General features: G+C 43.5%; 1 protein-coding gene across 1 annotated transcript in view; it reads right to left on the bottom strand.

The window, feature by feature from the left end:
* CFAP61 (cilia and flagella associated protein 61) overlaps nt 1-15,877 on the bottom strand; it is a 250,046-nt gene that overhangs the window by 206,622 nt on the left and 27,547 nt on the right. Inside the window, 1 exon segment of the mRNA XM_061435541.1 lies at nt 10,128-10,260. Coding sequence (XP_061291525.1) covers nt 10,128-10,260 — 133 coding nt within the window.

Below are 15,877 nucleotides of genomic sequence, written 5' to 3'. Positions count from 1 at the left end.
TCAATAGGCCCGTGTGCAACGTGTCATTCACACTTCCATCTAAAAAGCCCTGTATCACCCACCTTTCTGGGTGACCATACTCCACAGTGAGGTTGCCCTCATTGTAACAACTGTCAGCTCTGATCCTTCCTGCCTGATGCCAGAGGCACGGCTGGGCAGGCAGGCTCTGCCCACCCGCAGGTCAGTGGTGCCTCCTTGGACTGCTGCTGCCCATGCTGTGGATGCTGCCAAGGCAGACACTCTGTCCATCTGTCTCCAGGAGCTGCCCTTGGCCTCCAACCGCCCTGCCCTGAAATCTCAGTTTGTGTAAACACCAGATGTCAAGGTAAGCCAGGATGAAGTTATAAAAAGGAACTTTGCTAACTCAGAACTCCTCCAAAGTGTCGATGAAGTCAAAGAAAGCACTCTCAGTTAAAACCCTTTACTCCACAGCTTGCACAGTGCAGATACAGTTCTCAGGCCTTCCACACATGTGGCCTGTGACTGCCGTGGATGGGTCTGGAAGGGGCAGGCTTGCTGGACTGTGCCCTGTTCTCTCTGCTCACCCAAAAGTGCAGTGTAACTCCTAAGCGGCAGTTACAAATATGCGGGAAAAGCTTATTCCTAACTGTTGCCAATTTCTGTGGTGTAAATACTCCTGTTGCAGCCTGTCGTGAGTTCCTGGTATGATGTCACTGAGAGGAAAACTGGGAAAAGATGCCCAGTAGCCATAATTACAGTAATTCTTCTGCACAGAGACTACAAATATAAGTGACTTCAAGAGGGCAGATAATAGTAAAATAATGACAAAGTTATGGTCTTTGAGCCCATCTTTGCATGGGCTCAATAAAAGACAGAAATGGTACGGACCTAACAGAAGTAGAAGATATTAAGAAGAGGTGGCGACAATACACAGAAGAACTGTACAAAAAAAGATCTTCATGACCCAGATGATCACAATGGTGTGATCACTCACCTAGAGCCAGACATCCTGGAATGTGAAGTCAAGTAGGCCTTAGGAAGCATCACTACAAACAAAGCTAATGGAGGTGATGGAATTCCAGTTGAGCTATTTCAAATCCTGAAAGATGATGCTGTGAAAGTGCTGCACCCAATACATCAGCAAATTTGGAAAACTCAGCAGTGACCACAGGACTGGAAAAGGTCAGTTTTCATTCCAATCCCAAAGAAAGCCAATGCCAAAGAATGTTCAAACTACCGCACAATTGCACCCATCTCACACGCTAGTAAAGTAATGCTCAAAATTTTCCAACCCAGGCTTCAATAGAATGTGAACCATGAACTTCCAGATATTCAAGCTGGTTTTAGAAAAGGCAAAGGAACCAGAGATCAAATTGCCAACATCCGCTGGATCATCGAAAAAGCATAGAGTTCCAGAAAAACATTTATTTCTGCTTTATTGACTGTGCCAACACCTTTGACTATGTGGATCATAACAAACTGTGGAAAATTCTGAAAGAGATGGGAATACCAGACCACCTGACCTGCCTCTTGAGAAATCTGTATGCAGGTCAGGAAGCAACAGTTAGAACTGGACATGGAACAACAGACTTGTTCCAAATAGGAAAAGGAGTACATCAAGGCTGTATATTGTCACCCTGCTTATTTAACTTATATGCAGAGTACATCATGAGAAACGCTAGGCTGGATGAAGCACAAGCTGGAATTAAGAAGTGGCAGACTTTATTTTTTTGAGCTCCAAAATCACTGCAGATGGTGACTGAAGCCATGAAATTAAAAGACACTTACTCCTTGGAAGGAAAGTTATGATCAACCTAGACAGCATATTAAAAAGCAGAAAGCTTGCCAACAAAGGTCCGCCTAGTCAAGGCTAATAGTTTTTCCAGTAGTCAAGTATGGATGTGAGAATTGGACTATAAAGAAAGCTGAGCACCAAAGAACTGATGCTTTTTAACTATGGTGTTGGAGAAGACTCTTGAGAGCCCCTTGGACTGCAAGGAGATCCAACCAGTCCATTGTACAGGAGGTCAGTCCTGAGTGTTCACTGGAAGGACTGATGTTGAAGCTGAAACTCCAATACTTTGGCCACCTGATGTGAAGAACTGACTCATCTGAAAAGACCCTGATGCTGGAAAAGATGGAAGGTGGGATGAGAAGGGGACAACAGAGGATGAGGTGATTGGATGGCATCATCAACTCAATGGACATGAGTTTGGGTAGACTCCAGGAGTTGGTGATGGATAGGCAGGCCTGGTGTGCTGCAGTCCATGGGGGTCACAAAGAGTCGGACATGACTGAGCAACTGAACTGAACTGAACTGATTTTTGAGGATTTATTGATTTTGCTTTTAGTATAATTTATTATACTGTTAGTTGATATCACTTAATTTTTGACAATGGCTATGCTTAACAATCAGTTTGCCAAGTTCCTGAAGATTTAACAACTGGCTCCCGTGAGCCAGGGCGAGTGCACCCCCCTCCCCCTCACCCCAGAACACTTCTGCCGAACGGCCAGCCTGAGTAAGCCTACAGGGGTTGGAAAGAGGGTCCTGGGAGGTCAGTGGGAGGGTGGTGACTGCACTGCTCTTGAACCCAAAACAGGCTGAGATACCTAATATGGCTTGGTGAAGACCAGAGAGTCACTCCCAGATCCTAGGTCAGCTTGCTCGCCATGGACACGTCCTGTTCTCGACCGTCCACGTAAGACTGAGGCCTGTGGTCACATCTCCACCGAACACACAGAGATCACACTGGACTCCGTTTGTGTCTTTAGAGGTACCAAAGGATCCCTGCAGGGATGGGACTGCAGTTCTCAGCCGGAGATGTTGCTTTGATGTTCTCACACACTGAAAGCTTGTAACACGTGACAGAAGAGGGAAGGAAATGAGTGAGGAGGCTGCTATAGCTGCTTCTCACAAGCACTAAAACTCAAGAGACTTGGGTTCTAACTTGCATCATGAAACCAAATAATTAAAGGCCTTCTCCAGAGTGATATCAGTATCATAGTGATAAGACATCCCTTGGTTTTGTCTCCTGCTCAGCAGCAGATATTTGGCTTCCATGCACGAACAAAAGTGCATGTGAGGGAGCTGTGGGATCCAGCACCATCCACCAAGGGGCCTGGGGGGAGTCTCACCTGCCTGTGAACTGGGAAATAGGCAGACAGACCTCAGTCGTGGTTGTGGACCCTGCAGAGGCCCATGAAGTGACTCTAGCGCCTCTGAGCCTCGGTCCAGGAGCTCCTGCGAACAGTGCCTGAGACAATCACTCATGGATGCGACAGCCTTTGATCAAGTTCAGACTTCCAGAGGAGAAGATTCTGATCCATTTGGAGCAAAATACAAAAACAAAAACCAGTTTGGATATCCTAGACTGGGGTAAGACAGTCTGCCTTTCCCCACAACATCCATCCTCCAAGGCAGTACAGCTTAGGCCAAGATTTATTCCCATAATTTGTCCCACGGGGGTAAGGGAGTGTCTGGCTTCCCTAGCTATGCAGGATGCTGCCAGAGGGACTCATTTCTCTCTTGCCAGGCTTAGAGTACTAAATCAGGAGCTCATGACTGGGTTGGAGGGTGGGGGAGGAAGGAATCTGAGACAGCAGCAGGTAGGGCCCTCAGAGGACATTAACAGGCATCACAGATTCCATCAAGAAGCCCACCCATGAGCTGCTGGGAATATCCCACCCATGGATCCTACCAACTGGCCCAGGAATGTCCCACATGCCTTATCCCCACACCCGCCCACCTTGTGGCAGCTCTCATGTACACTCCTAGGAGTGGTGTGAGCAGACCTGGCAGATGGCTAAGGAGCATAATGAGAAAATCGGCCTAATCTGTGGTCCAGGAAGATACTACAAACTTGAGCTTTAGTGCCATCTTTGGGAAGACAAAACACTCAACCTGGTGCTTTGGAGGGCCCATAGAAAATAAACAACTTAAAAATTCTGCCAAAAGAGAGAGCAAGAGGCACAGAGGAGGTGTACCCATAAAAGGACACCTCAGAATCTCTAGCAGAGCTGAGAGAAGGTATTTCTCACCCAAAGACCAGAGGAAATGATTGCTATTCAAACGTGAAGTCAGCAATGCAAAACTCCAGGACCGTGAAATATCAAGGAAATATGACACCACCAAAAGGTCACAATAGTCTTCTGATAACTGAACCCAAAGACAAGGACAAATGGTTAACTCTCCAATGCACTAGACAAATAATTCAAAAAAGCTGTTTTCAGGAGACAGTGAACTACAAGAAAACACAGACAGTTCAACAAAATCAGGAAAACAATACACAAATAAAATAAGAAGTTTAGCAAAAGAGAATCCATAAGAATCAACCATATATTCTGGAGCCAAAGAATCAATGAATGACATGAAAATACAACACAAAGCATCTAACAGTGGACCTGATCAATCAGAAGAAAGAATAGTGAGACTGAAGACAGGAACTTTGAAAATATCAAGTCAAAGGAGAACAAAGTAAAAAGAATGAAAAGGGTTGAAGAAAGTCTGTGTGATCTATAAGATATGATCGTAAGGACCAATTTGTGAATCACCAGAGTTCCAAGACAAGCAGAGAGGGAAAAGGGGGCAGAGAGCTTATTTAAAGAAATAATGGCCAAGAACATCCCAAAGCTGGGGAGAGATATAGATACCCAAGTTCATGAAACCCATAGGTCACCAAACAAAATCAACTTAAAAGATCCTTCCCAAGACACATTATAATAAAACTCAAAAATCAAAGGTAAGAGAAGAATCTTAAAAGCAGCACAAGAAAAAAATCTTGTGACTTCCAAGGGAACCCCCCCCCAATAAGACTGTCAGCAGATTTCTCAGCAGAAACCCTCCAGGCCAGGAATTAGCAGGATAATATACTCAAAGTGCTGAAAGATAAAAACTGCCAATAAAGAATACTTCACTCAGCAAAGCTGTCCTTAAAAAATGAAAGACTTTCCTAGACAAAAAAAAAGCTAAGAAAATTCTTCACCACTAGACCTGCCCTATAAGAAATGCTGAAAGGAGTTCTTCAAGATGAAATGAAAGGATGCTAATAACACAAAAATATATAAAAATATACAACACAATAGTAAAACCAAGTATACAGTCAAGTTCAGGATACTATAAAACTTTAATATGGCAAAGCATTAACCACTTAACTCTAGTGTAAAGATTAAAGGATGACAATTTAATATTTAAATAACTATAGGTACAATAATTTGTTAGTAAATATGGGATATAAAAAGGGGTAAATTGTGATATTAAAAACACAGGGAAGTAAAAGGGTAAACCTTTTGTGTGCAATTGAATTAAGTCTTTAGTGTAAAATAGACTGTTATGTCTGTAAGCTGTTTTATGTAAGTTTCATGGTAACCATGCAATAAAGATCTACAGTAGATTCACAAAAGATAAAGAAAAAGGAATCAAACCATTTCACAGCAGAAAATCATCAACTCATAAAGGAAGGCAGGAAGAAAGGAACAAGGTACTACAAACAGCCAGAAAACAGTAAGATGGCATTTGTAAGTCCTTACCTGTAATTACTCTAAGTGTAAATGAATTGTATTCTCCAAAAAAAAGACACAGAGTGGCTAGATGGATAAAAAAACAAGACCTATCAATTTGCTGCCTACAAGAAATTCACTTCCTTTAAGGATACACATCATTTTCAAGTGAAGAGATGGAAGAATATATTCCATGATGGTGAAAACCAAAAGAGAGCATGGGTAGCTATGCTTATACCAGACAAAACAGACTGTAAGCCCCCCAGAAAGAGACAAGGAAGGTTATTAAATAATGATAAAGGGGTCAATTCATCAAGAAGATATCATAGGACTTCACAGGTGGTGCAGTGGGTAAGACTCCGACTGCCAATACACAGGACATAGGTTCATTGCCTGGTGCAGGGAGATCCCACGTGCCACAGAGCAACCAAGCCCATGTGCTACAACCACTGAGTCCAAGTGCTGCAACCACTGACGCCTGTGTGCCTAGCTCCTGTGCTCCGAGCCAAGTGAGGGCACCACAGTGAGAAGCTTGTGCACTGCAAGAAGGAGTAGCCCCCGCTCACTGCCGTAAAGAAAGCCCACACAAAGCAATGAAGACCCAGCACAGCCAAAAATAAATGAATAAATCATTTTTTAAAAAAAGAAAATAAACGACCCAATCAAAAAATGGGCCAAAGAACTAAACAGACATTTCTCCAAAGAAGACATACAGACGGCTAACAAACACATGAAAAGATGCTCAGCATCACTCTTTATCAGAGAAATGCAAATCAAAACCACTATGAGGTACCATTTCACGCCAGTCAGAATGGCTGTGATCTAAGTCTACAAGCAATAAATGCTGGAGAGGGTGTGGAGAAAAGGGAACCCTCTTACACTGTTGGTGGGAATGCAAACTAGTACAGCCACTATGGAGAACAGTGTGGAGATTCCTTTAAAAAACTGGAAATAGAACTGCCTTATGACCCAGCAATCCCACTGCTGGGCATACACACTGAGGAAACCAGAATTGAAAGAGACACATGTACCCCAATGTTCATCGCAGCACTGTTTATAATAGCCAGGACATGGAAGCAACCTAGATGTTCATCAGCAGACAAATAGATAAGAAAGCTGTGGTACATATACACAATGGAGTATCACTCAGCCATTAAAAAGAATACATTTGAATCAGTTCTAATGAGGTGGATGAAACTAGAGCCTATTATACAGAGTGAAGTAAGCCAGAAAGAAAAACACCAATATAGTATACTAATGCATATATATGGAATTTAGAAAGATGGTAACGATAACCCTGTATGCAAGACAGCCAAAGAGACACAGATGTATAGAACAGTCTTTTGGACTCTGTGGGAGAGGGAGAGGGCGGGATGATTCAGGAGAACGGCATTGAAACATGTATAATATCATATATGAAACGAATCGCCAGTCCAGGTTCGATGCAGGATACAGGATGCTTGGGGCTGGTGCACTGGGATGACCCAGAGGGATGGTATGGGGAGGGAGGTGGGAGGGGGTTCAGGATGGGGAACACGTGTATACCCATGGCGGATTCATGTTGATGTATGGCAAAACCAATACAATATTATAAAGTAATTAGCCTCCAATTAAAATAAATAAATTTATATTTAAAAAATAAAATAAAAATATAAAAAAAGAAGATATAACAATCACAAATATATTAATATATATCCTCAACATCAGAGCACCTAACTATGATAAGCAAATACTAACAGATCTGAAGGGAGAGATAGACAACAATACAATACTAGCAGGGGACTTCAATAGCTAACTTTCGACAATGGATAGACATCCAGAGAGGAAATCAACCAGGAAACATTAGGCTCGATGCACACGTTAGATAAAACTGACCTAACAAATGTGTACAGAACATCCCATCCAACAGCAGTAGAATAACATTGTTCTCAAGAACACATGGAACATTGTCCATGATACAAAATATGATAGATCACAAAATGAGTCTTAGCACATTCAGTCAGTTCAGTTCAGTCACTCAGTCGTGTCTGACTCTTTGCGATCCCATGAACTGCAGCATGCCAGGCCTCCCCGTCCATCACCAACTCCCGGAGTTCACTCAGACTCACGTCCATCGAGTCAGTGATGCCATCCAGCCATCTCATCCTCTGTCGTCCCCTTCTCCTCCTGCCCCCAATCCCTCCCAGCATCAGAGTCTTTTCCAATGAGTCAACTCTTCGCATGAGGTGGCCAAAGTACTGGAGTTTCAGCTTCAGCATCATTCCTTCCAAAGAACACCCAGGACTGATCTCGTTTAGAATGGACTGGTTGGATCTCCTTGCAGTCCAAGGGACTCTCAAGAGTCTTCATTAAAAAGATTTAAATCACACCTAGTATCTTTCCCAACTACAGTGGTATTACCCTAGAAATTAATAGGAGGAAAGCTGAAAATTCACAAGTATATGAAAATTTAATATACTCCTGAACAACTAAGAGGTCAAAGAAGAAATCAAAAGGGAAATTAAAAAAAACCTTGAAACAAACAAAAGTGGAAATACAATAAACCAAAATTTACAGGATACTGCAAAAAGCAGTTCTAAGAAGTAAGTTTATAGTAGTAAATGCCTACATTAACAAAAAAAAAGGAAGATTTCAAATAAACAACCTAACTTTACAACCTTTAGAAAAAGACCAAATTAAGAAGCCCAAAATTAGCAGAAGGAAGAAATTAACAAAGAGCAGAGCAGAAATAAATGAAATAGAGACCAGAAAAGTAATCAAAAAGATCTGCAAAACTTAGAGCTGTATTTTTAGACAATAAACAAAATTGACAACCTGTTAGCTAGACTAAGAAAAAGAGAGAACACTCAAAATCTGAAATGGAAGAGTAGGTGTTAAAACTGATTTCATGGATACAAAGGATAAGAGATTACTATGATTAATTATACACCAACAAATTGGATAACCTAAAAGAAACAGACAAATTCCCAGAAACAGATAAGCTACCCAGACTGAATCAGGAGTTGTTAATCAAGGGATACAAATTTCAGGTATAAGATGAATAAGTTCTGGGCATCTACTGTACAGCATGATGATTACAGCTAATAACACTGTATTATATACCTAGGAGTGGTTAAGAGGTAGATCTTAAATGTTTTCACCACAAAAGAAAACGGTATTAATAATTTTGTAACATAATGGAGGTGCTGGCTCACGCTAAGGTGGTGATCATTTTGCAAGATAAGTACATCAGACTAACACACTGTATACCTTAATCTTACACAATGTCATATGTCAATTACATCTCAATAAAGCTGGAAAAATAAATACATAAATAAATGCCTTCTCTAAAAAACAAAGAACTGACTTAACTGGATGGGTACAGTGGGATCATTAAAAGCTTATTTGGGTCTGTATGAATCATTTTAACTATCAGGGCTTCTCAGGTGGTAAATGTCTTGAGTCTTCTCAGGAGACTCAAGAGATGGGGGTTCGATCCCAGGGCTGGGAAGATCCCCTGGAGTAGGAAACGGCAACCCACTCTCTTATTCTTGCCTGGAAAATTCCACGGCCAGAGGAACCTGAAGGGCTACAGTCCGTGTGGCTGCAGAGTCGGACGCGACTCAGCACATACGCACACACACACACACAGTTTTTGACTCATCGTGTAAGACGTGGTTTTTCAAAATGGTGCTGCTGGGCCCAAATGCTTCCTGACCCTTCCTTCTGTCACTAGCCCGGAGCCAAAGGTCAAATGACAATATTTGAACAAACGTCCTTAAAAGACAACACATAAACCTAAATATGACAAAAAAAAAAAAATGAAGTCTTTCAATGCAGAAGAAACAACTATCATGCACTAGTACATCTGAATCTAATTTTTAAGGCTGGTTCTCACCTGAAACTAAACCTCTATGAACATCTAAACTCATCTTATTCTTTTTTTTAAGATGTTAATTTTTTTTTTTAATGTGGACCATTTTTAGTCTTTATTGAATTTGTTACAATACTGCTTGTTTTATGTTTTGGTTTTTTGGCCATAAGACATATGGGATCTTAAGTCCCCAACTAGGGATTGAATCTGCATCTCCTGTACTGGAAGGTAAAGCCTTAACCACTGGACCACCAGGGAAAGCCCCCATCCTGGCCTTCTTCCGATGTGTCTTCTTCCATCATATAGATCAATGTTTCACCACCTGGACTGCATAAGGGAAGTATACGGGGAGCGTTTTCAAGATACTGACGTGCTCTACCCACAAAAGATTGATTTCATTGTTCTGACTGCAACCTGGCATCAGGAATTTTTTCTGAGATAGAATTCACGTTCTGAAACTGAGGGTAATAATCCATTAAATCCATCACACCCGGGGCGCGGCATCACTGATTAAGCTCACCTTAACTGTTGCTATCTATACAAATGACTTGCACATCTGCCAAGAGGCACATAGCCCAAATGATAAGATGTTTGCCCAAGTTGTTTTCCAGGAACTTGGAGTCAGCTGTGTCTAGTTCAGGCTTGAACCTGTTAAGACTGAGCATCTGGGAGGGCCTCGTAAAACCTGAAAAACCTAGAGCGGGAACCCTGGGGAAGCGGGTGACGTCATGGCTCCAAGGATGTTCCTCGAACCGGGACCAGGGCTGCCCTCCTCTCACCCCTCTCCCGGGTGGGCCCCAGGTGAGTTATCATGCACCTCACACACGACAGCGTGATTCTCCTTGTCTTGGGCCTCGATGAGCTCAGCCAGGAAGTACTCGCCATACGTCTCCTTCAGGATGGTGTCATGGTGCAGGAATATTGGCATGAGGTCGTCGTGATCTTCCACCCTGTCAAAGGAAAGGCCTAAATCAGTGTTGGTTCCTCCATCTGCTCCTTTGACCCTGTCTTAAATGCCAGGGATAGAGCAACACACCCAAGAAATGGACTTACATCGTAATGGGGGGAATAGACAAGAATGTAACAAAGAAGTCTCCTGGAACATTTCAAAGTGCGACCAATTGCTTTGGGATGGAGAATGAGGGGGCCAAGGGGTCAGGGATGGGACACCTGAGTGAGACCCGAATGGAGAGATGGGGAGGAAGCTATGTCGAGACCTGGAGGTGGGCTGTACCAGGCAGAAGGGACACGCTCACTGGCTGGGTGCAGACTGCAGGCGCAGCATCACTCGTGAGCCAAAGGACAGGAAGATGGGCGCAGCACCTCCCATGTGTGTTTCAAGGAGTACCGTTTCTACAACACTGCTCCCAGCACCCCCCTCCTCCCCTTAGAAGAAAACCATAATCTAAAAACACTTTTCTGCTATAAGGTCCCTCATGGATTATCACAGGTAAGACGTAAAGGTTCTGGGAATGACTATGATAAAGACTATTTCCTTCAAGGGGCCCATGGTGCCCTTTGCTCCTGAGATGCCTACTTCCATGGAGGAGGAGATGCTGGTTTGCAGGTAACGAAGCTCTGCTCCCTACCCTGGGCACAACTACCTCAAGCCTCCTTCCCACGACTGCCTATCATGACCTTGACCCGCAGTGTGGGCAGGGATGGGAGACCCAAGAACCAAGTTTATGGCAGCACAGTGGTGCTGGCCCTTGGCTTTCATTTTGCTGCCATATTACAGGTTTGTTTCTTCTTTGTAGCAGATTCTTGATTATGCTATTTTATATATATATATATATATATATATATATATATAGAGAGAGAGAGAGAGAGAGAGAGAGAGAGAGGGAGGGAGGGAGGGAGAGAGATTAATGCTATTCTAGTTTTCCTGTCTAGGGTGTTCTTATACATTTTCCTGGTCCTTTTCTTTTAAAAATGTTCCATATTTGTATTGCTTTTCTCATATAACTGATTTGGCTACCAGCCTTTATCCCCCCTCTTCTTTCATTACTCTGCCATCTCATGGGGCTTCTCAGGTGACACTAGTGGTAAAGAATCCACCTGCCAATGTAAGAGACATAAGAGATGCAGGTTTGATCCCTGGGTTGGGAAGATATCCCACTCTAACTTCTAGTATGTTCTTTTTGATGTTACTAGCAGCTCCATCTAATGAATGGCAAAGACTCTCCCCTTGACCAGACTCTGACCCGGGACACTTGAAGTCTCTTCTTGACTAATTCTGAGCCCTGGCCTGAATATCTGAACAAATACTAGCAGTTACTAAGGACGGCTCAAGGCCACATCCCTAGGATGATGTGAGACTGCCTTAAAGTGCCTGCCTGAACAAGCTCAGGTTGCCAGGAGAATTTCCAGCTTGTTCCAGCCCACACCTGTGGTTACTCTGTCTCCCAACATCTGCAGGAGGGCAGGAGCCTGGCTTCTACACTCAAACGAGTCTCATAGAGGCTCTCTCATTTTCACTCTCTCATTTTCTCTTTTTAAAAATTTTTGATAAAGCCCATTTTATTTCATTAAACTACAGATTGATATTAATAGGCATATATCCTTTTGCCTGGAATGACTTCTATTTGCTTCTATAGGTTAATTGATGTTCATTAGATATGATCACAAGCATACTACACAGTATTTTATGTTTCAACAGATTTTAAATTACATTGTAGCTAATATATATCTATTATTGTATGTAACGTATTATTTCTACTACCTTGAAGTTCATAGCATATAATTGCTTTGTTTTAGTCAAATATCTAATACAGCAGAGTAGTTCACTTGCTGACAACACCAGATAATAATTTTCTCAGTCATAATTGCTATTCCCATGGATGGAGGAGCCTGGTAGGCTGCAGTTCATGGGGTCGCTAGAGTCGGACACGACTGAGCGACTTCACTTTCACTTTTCACTTTCATGCATTGCAGAAGGAAATGGCAACCCACTCCAGTGTTCTTGCCTGGAGAATCCCAGGGAGGGGAAGCCTGGTTGGCTGCCGTCTATGGGGTCGCACAGAATTGGACACGACTGAAGTGACGCAGCAGCAGCAGCAGCATTACAAGAAAATACCAATATATTGATTCTAAATAAGAACTTAAAGAATAAGATCACCGCCTGAATTTAAATTTCAGTCTTTTTTCCTTTGGTCTTCTGTGCAGTTTTCTTCTTTTCTTAGATACTGCATAATTTGTCATTATAAAAAAATCTTTTTAGAATAAAAACATTTCTATGAGAAACAATCACCATAACATTAAGTTGCTTTATTTTACTCCAACTATTAGCTGTAATGCAATTTTAAAATATAATTTTTCTTGATCTGTATCTCTATTAAGTATCTCTACAATACCCTCAGAATTCAAATTATTACAGTTTGAATTTTTAAAAGATGATGCAGATTTCAGTTTTCTTGTGAGATTTTGATAATGTTACTTGATTCTTCCTTTTATTCTCCATTGTTGATATAAGCAGACTGTCTGCCCGTTCTGTAAATCACAATATATAATCGAAAGAATAACTCTTGGATCCAGTGCTTTAAATTCCTCCAGGATAAACTAATCACATAAATTCCAGATTTTTTTCTCCCTCCCTTCCTTCCTTCCTTTCCTCCCTTCCTTCATGTAGTATTTTCACTTCAGAAGGCCCAGTCACCTCTATACAAATGAAAGCTGAGTTTGGTCCACCCTGGACCACACTCCCAATGGAGTTCCCTCCCAGTGGTTATTTAGGATTAAAATCTGTCCTTACCAGAGTCCTGCTTTGTTTGACCTTTGACGTCTGCACACCCTGGAGCCCATAGCCCAGGGGCAACAGTGACAGCCAACGTGGAAGGGACTCCCCCCACCACAGGCACTGACTGCCCCGGGGGTGCCATCGCTAGGCATGTTTGCCAGGAGTGGCTATGTGGCCCGACGGGGGCCCTCTGGGGAGTGAACCCGCCCCAGCCCTCCAGCCTGCCTCTGACTCCCCTGCTGAGACTACTGCCCAGATCTCCTCACTGTGTGGCCTTGGGGGTCTCACCTACAAGACAGTAGAGACGAGGAGAGTCAGGGGGTACAGTATGCAGACACAGGGAAGCCCTCATGGTTACTCTCTCGCAGGCATTCAGCCCCCGGCAGCATCTGCTATGGACGACTTCACATGCCACCCACCAACACCCCCTACCATCCTACACACTCTGAAACCCCTGCCGGCAACCTCCATCTGAGTGCCCAAGCCCTCTGCTGGGAGAGCCAAGAAGGCCCCACTGCATTCAGGACACCCCTCCCTTCCCCACACCACAGCCTGCAGAAGGGCGCTGCTAAGAGAGGTGGCTTTTGTCTGTAAACAGTCCTCAGTGATAGTACTTAAAAAAAAAAAGATTCTAGGCGAGAATAGACAACAAATCCATTTTCAAATATCTTGCCCAAAATTAAAGCCCCCACCAATATTTTTTTAAGAATTTAAAAAATATTGATTTATTATTTAGATTGTGCCGGGTCTTAGTTGCAGCATGTGAACTCTTAGTTGCGGCATGTGGGATCTAGTTCCCTGACCAGGGATTGAACCCGGGTCCCCCCGCATTGGAACTGCAAAATCTTTAATGCCTGGACCACCAGGGAAGTCCCAATATTAGTTCAGTTCAATTCAGTCACTCAGTTGTGTCTGACTCTTTGTGACCCCATGGACTGCAGCATGCCAGGCTTCCCTGTCCATCACCATCTCCTGGAGCTTGCTCAAACTCATGTCCATTAAGTCAGTGATGCCATCCAACCATCTCATCCTCTGTCGTCCCCTTCTACTCCTGCCTTCCACTTTCCCAGCATCAGGGTCTTTTCCAATGAGTCAGTTCTTCGCATAAGATGGCCAAAGTATTGGAGTTTCAGTTTCAACATCAGTCCTTCCAATGAATATTCAGGATTGATTTCCTTTAGGATGGACTGGTTGGATCTCCTTGAAGTCCAAGGGACTCTCAAGAGTCTTCTCCAACACCACAGTTCAAAAGCATCAATTCTTCAGTGCTCAGCTTTCTTTATAGTCCAACTCTCACATCCATACATGACTATTGGAAAAACCATAGCTTTGACTAGATGGACTTTTGTCTACAAAGTAATGTCTCTGCTTTTTAATATGCTGTCTAGGTTGGTCATAGCTTTTCTTCAAGAGGTAATTATTTTAAATTATGTGAAAGTAATTCAATATCCTAATTATTTTAAGAGAACAGAGACAGCTATCACTCAGAGAACTCCAAAATCAACTGTGTACCATGGGTTTTTATCCATATGATGGACACAAAAACACTACTTCGTGATATAAAAATCAAGAATAAAGGCTCAGAGAGACCCAGGGCCGAATGCCTAATCATGAGCCCTCAGCAGCCTGTGAACAAAGTGATCCATAATCACATCTCAGTACTTATTCTTCTGGGAAAAAGAAGAAAAAAACATCCAAGCTGTGGAGCTCCGAAGAGTCTCTCCCTTAAGCCCGTCCCCAAAATGTATAAAGAGGAACCTGCTCTGCAAGCATGTTCCTTGGGGTAATCGATGGTTTATGCTCTTGCATCAGCCCCGGTGCTAATGATAAGGTATGACATCAGCCTCTCGTAGTCTCAAATGGCATGTGACAAAGACTAGCCCCTTGGAAATAAGACACCCCAGCTACCGAAAACAACTCATTCAGGAAAGTGTTTAAATTTGTGCACTGCCTGCTCAGAAGGTAAAGACTCTGCCTGCAATGCAGGAGACCCGAGTTCGATCCCTGTGTCGAGAAGATCCTCTGGAGAAAGAAATGGTAACCTACTCCAGCATTCTCGCCTGGAGAATTCCATGGTCAGAGGAGCCTGGGAGGTTACAGTCCATGGGGTTTCAAAGAGTCAGACACAACTGAGCAACTTTCACTTTCACTTTGCCACTCAGATAGGAGGAAAGCCACTTCTCCTGGAGCCATTGGGCACAGCAGGGCCACGTGGCCAGCACCTCCATGACCCCCAGTGTTTAGGTGGTGATGACTCTGAAGGTTACAGTTGATCAACACAAAGCATTGACACACGGGGAAGATGCTGCTGAGTAAGCAGTAACCTTCCTTTACATCTTGCAGCCGTTATGAGGCTTGGAGTGGACGACGACCCCCATGCTATGGAACTAGTTACAGACTATTTTATTTTAACCTGTTTGGAGGAAACAAAAGGCCCTTCCCATAGAAACTGGTTTGATCTCTCAGGCCCCTAAATGCCCATCAGACTCTGAGAACCATGCCAGATGAAAGCAGGCTGGAATCCAAAGCTGAAGAAAATCAACAGCCTCTCAGGACACCTGGCTTGGGGTCCGGTGTCCCGGAAGCCCTGGAGAAGGCAAGGTGAAGGAGGACAGGGACCTGTGGGCTCTTGCTGGCTTCCTGGGAGGTGGGGAGGAGGAAGAACAGGCTCACTCCCCACCTCCTCCGTGTTAGCCAGGAGGGCTTTCAAGGAACAGCGTGATGCCAGACCCCAGGGCACTTGCCCAGCTGCTGGCATGGTCCCTTGGTGGCAGGTGGCTCCCTCAGCATCCTGATCCCTCTTCTGCAGCATCAAGTGTGGAAGAGAGCCC

The sequence above is a fragment of the Bos javanicus genome, chromosome 13, assembly GCF_032452875.1.
Source record: "Bos javanicus breed banteng chromosome 13, ARS-OSU_banteng_1.0, whole genome shotgun sequence".
Taxonomy (NCBI): domain Eukaryota; kingdom Metazoa; phylum Chordata; class Mammalia; order Artiodactyla; family Bovidae; genus Bos; species Bos javanicus.
This window is presented reverse-complemented; position numbering and strand designations above follow the sequence as displayed.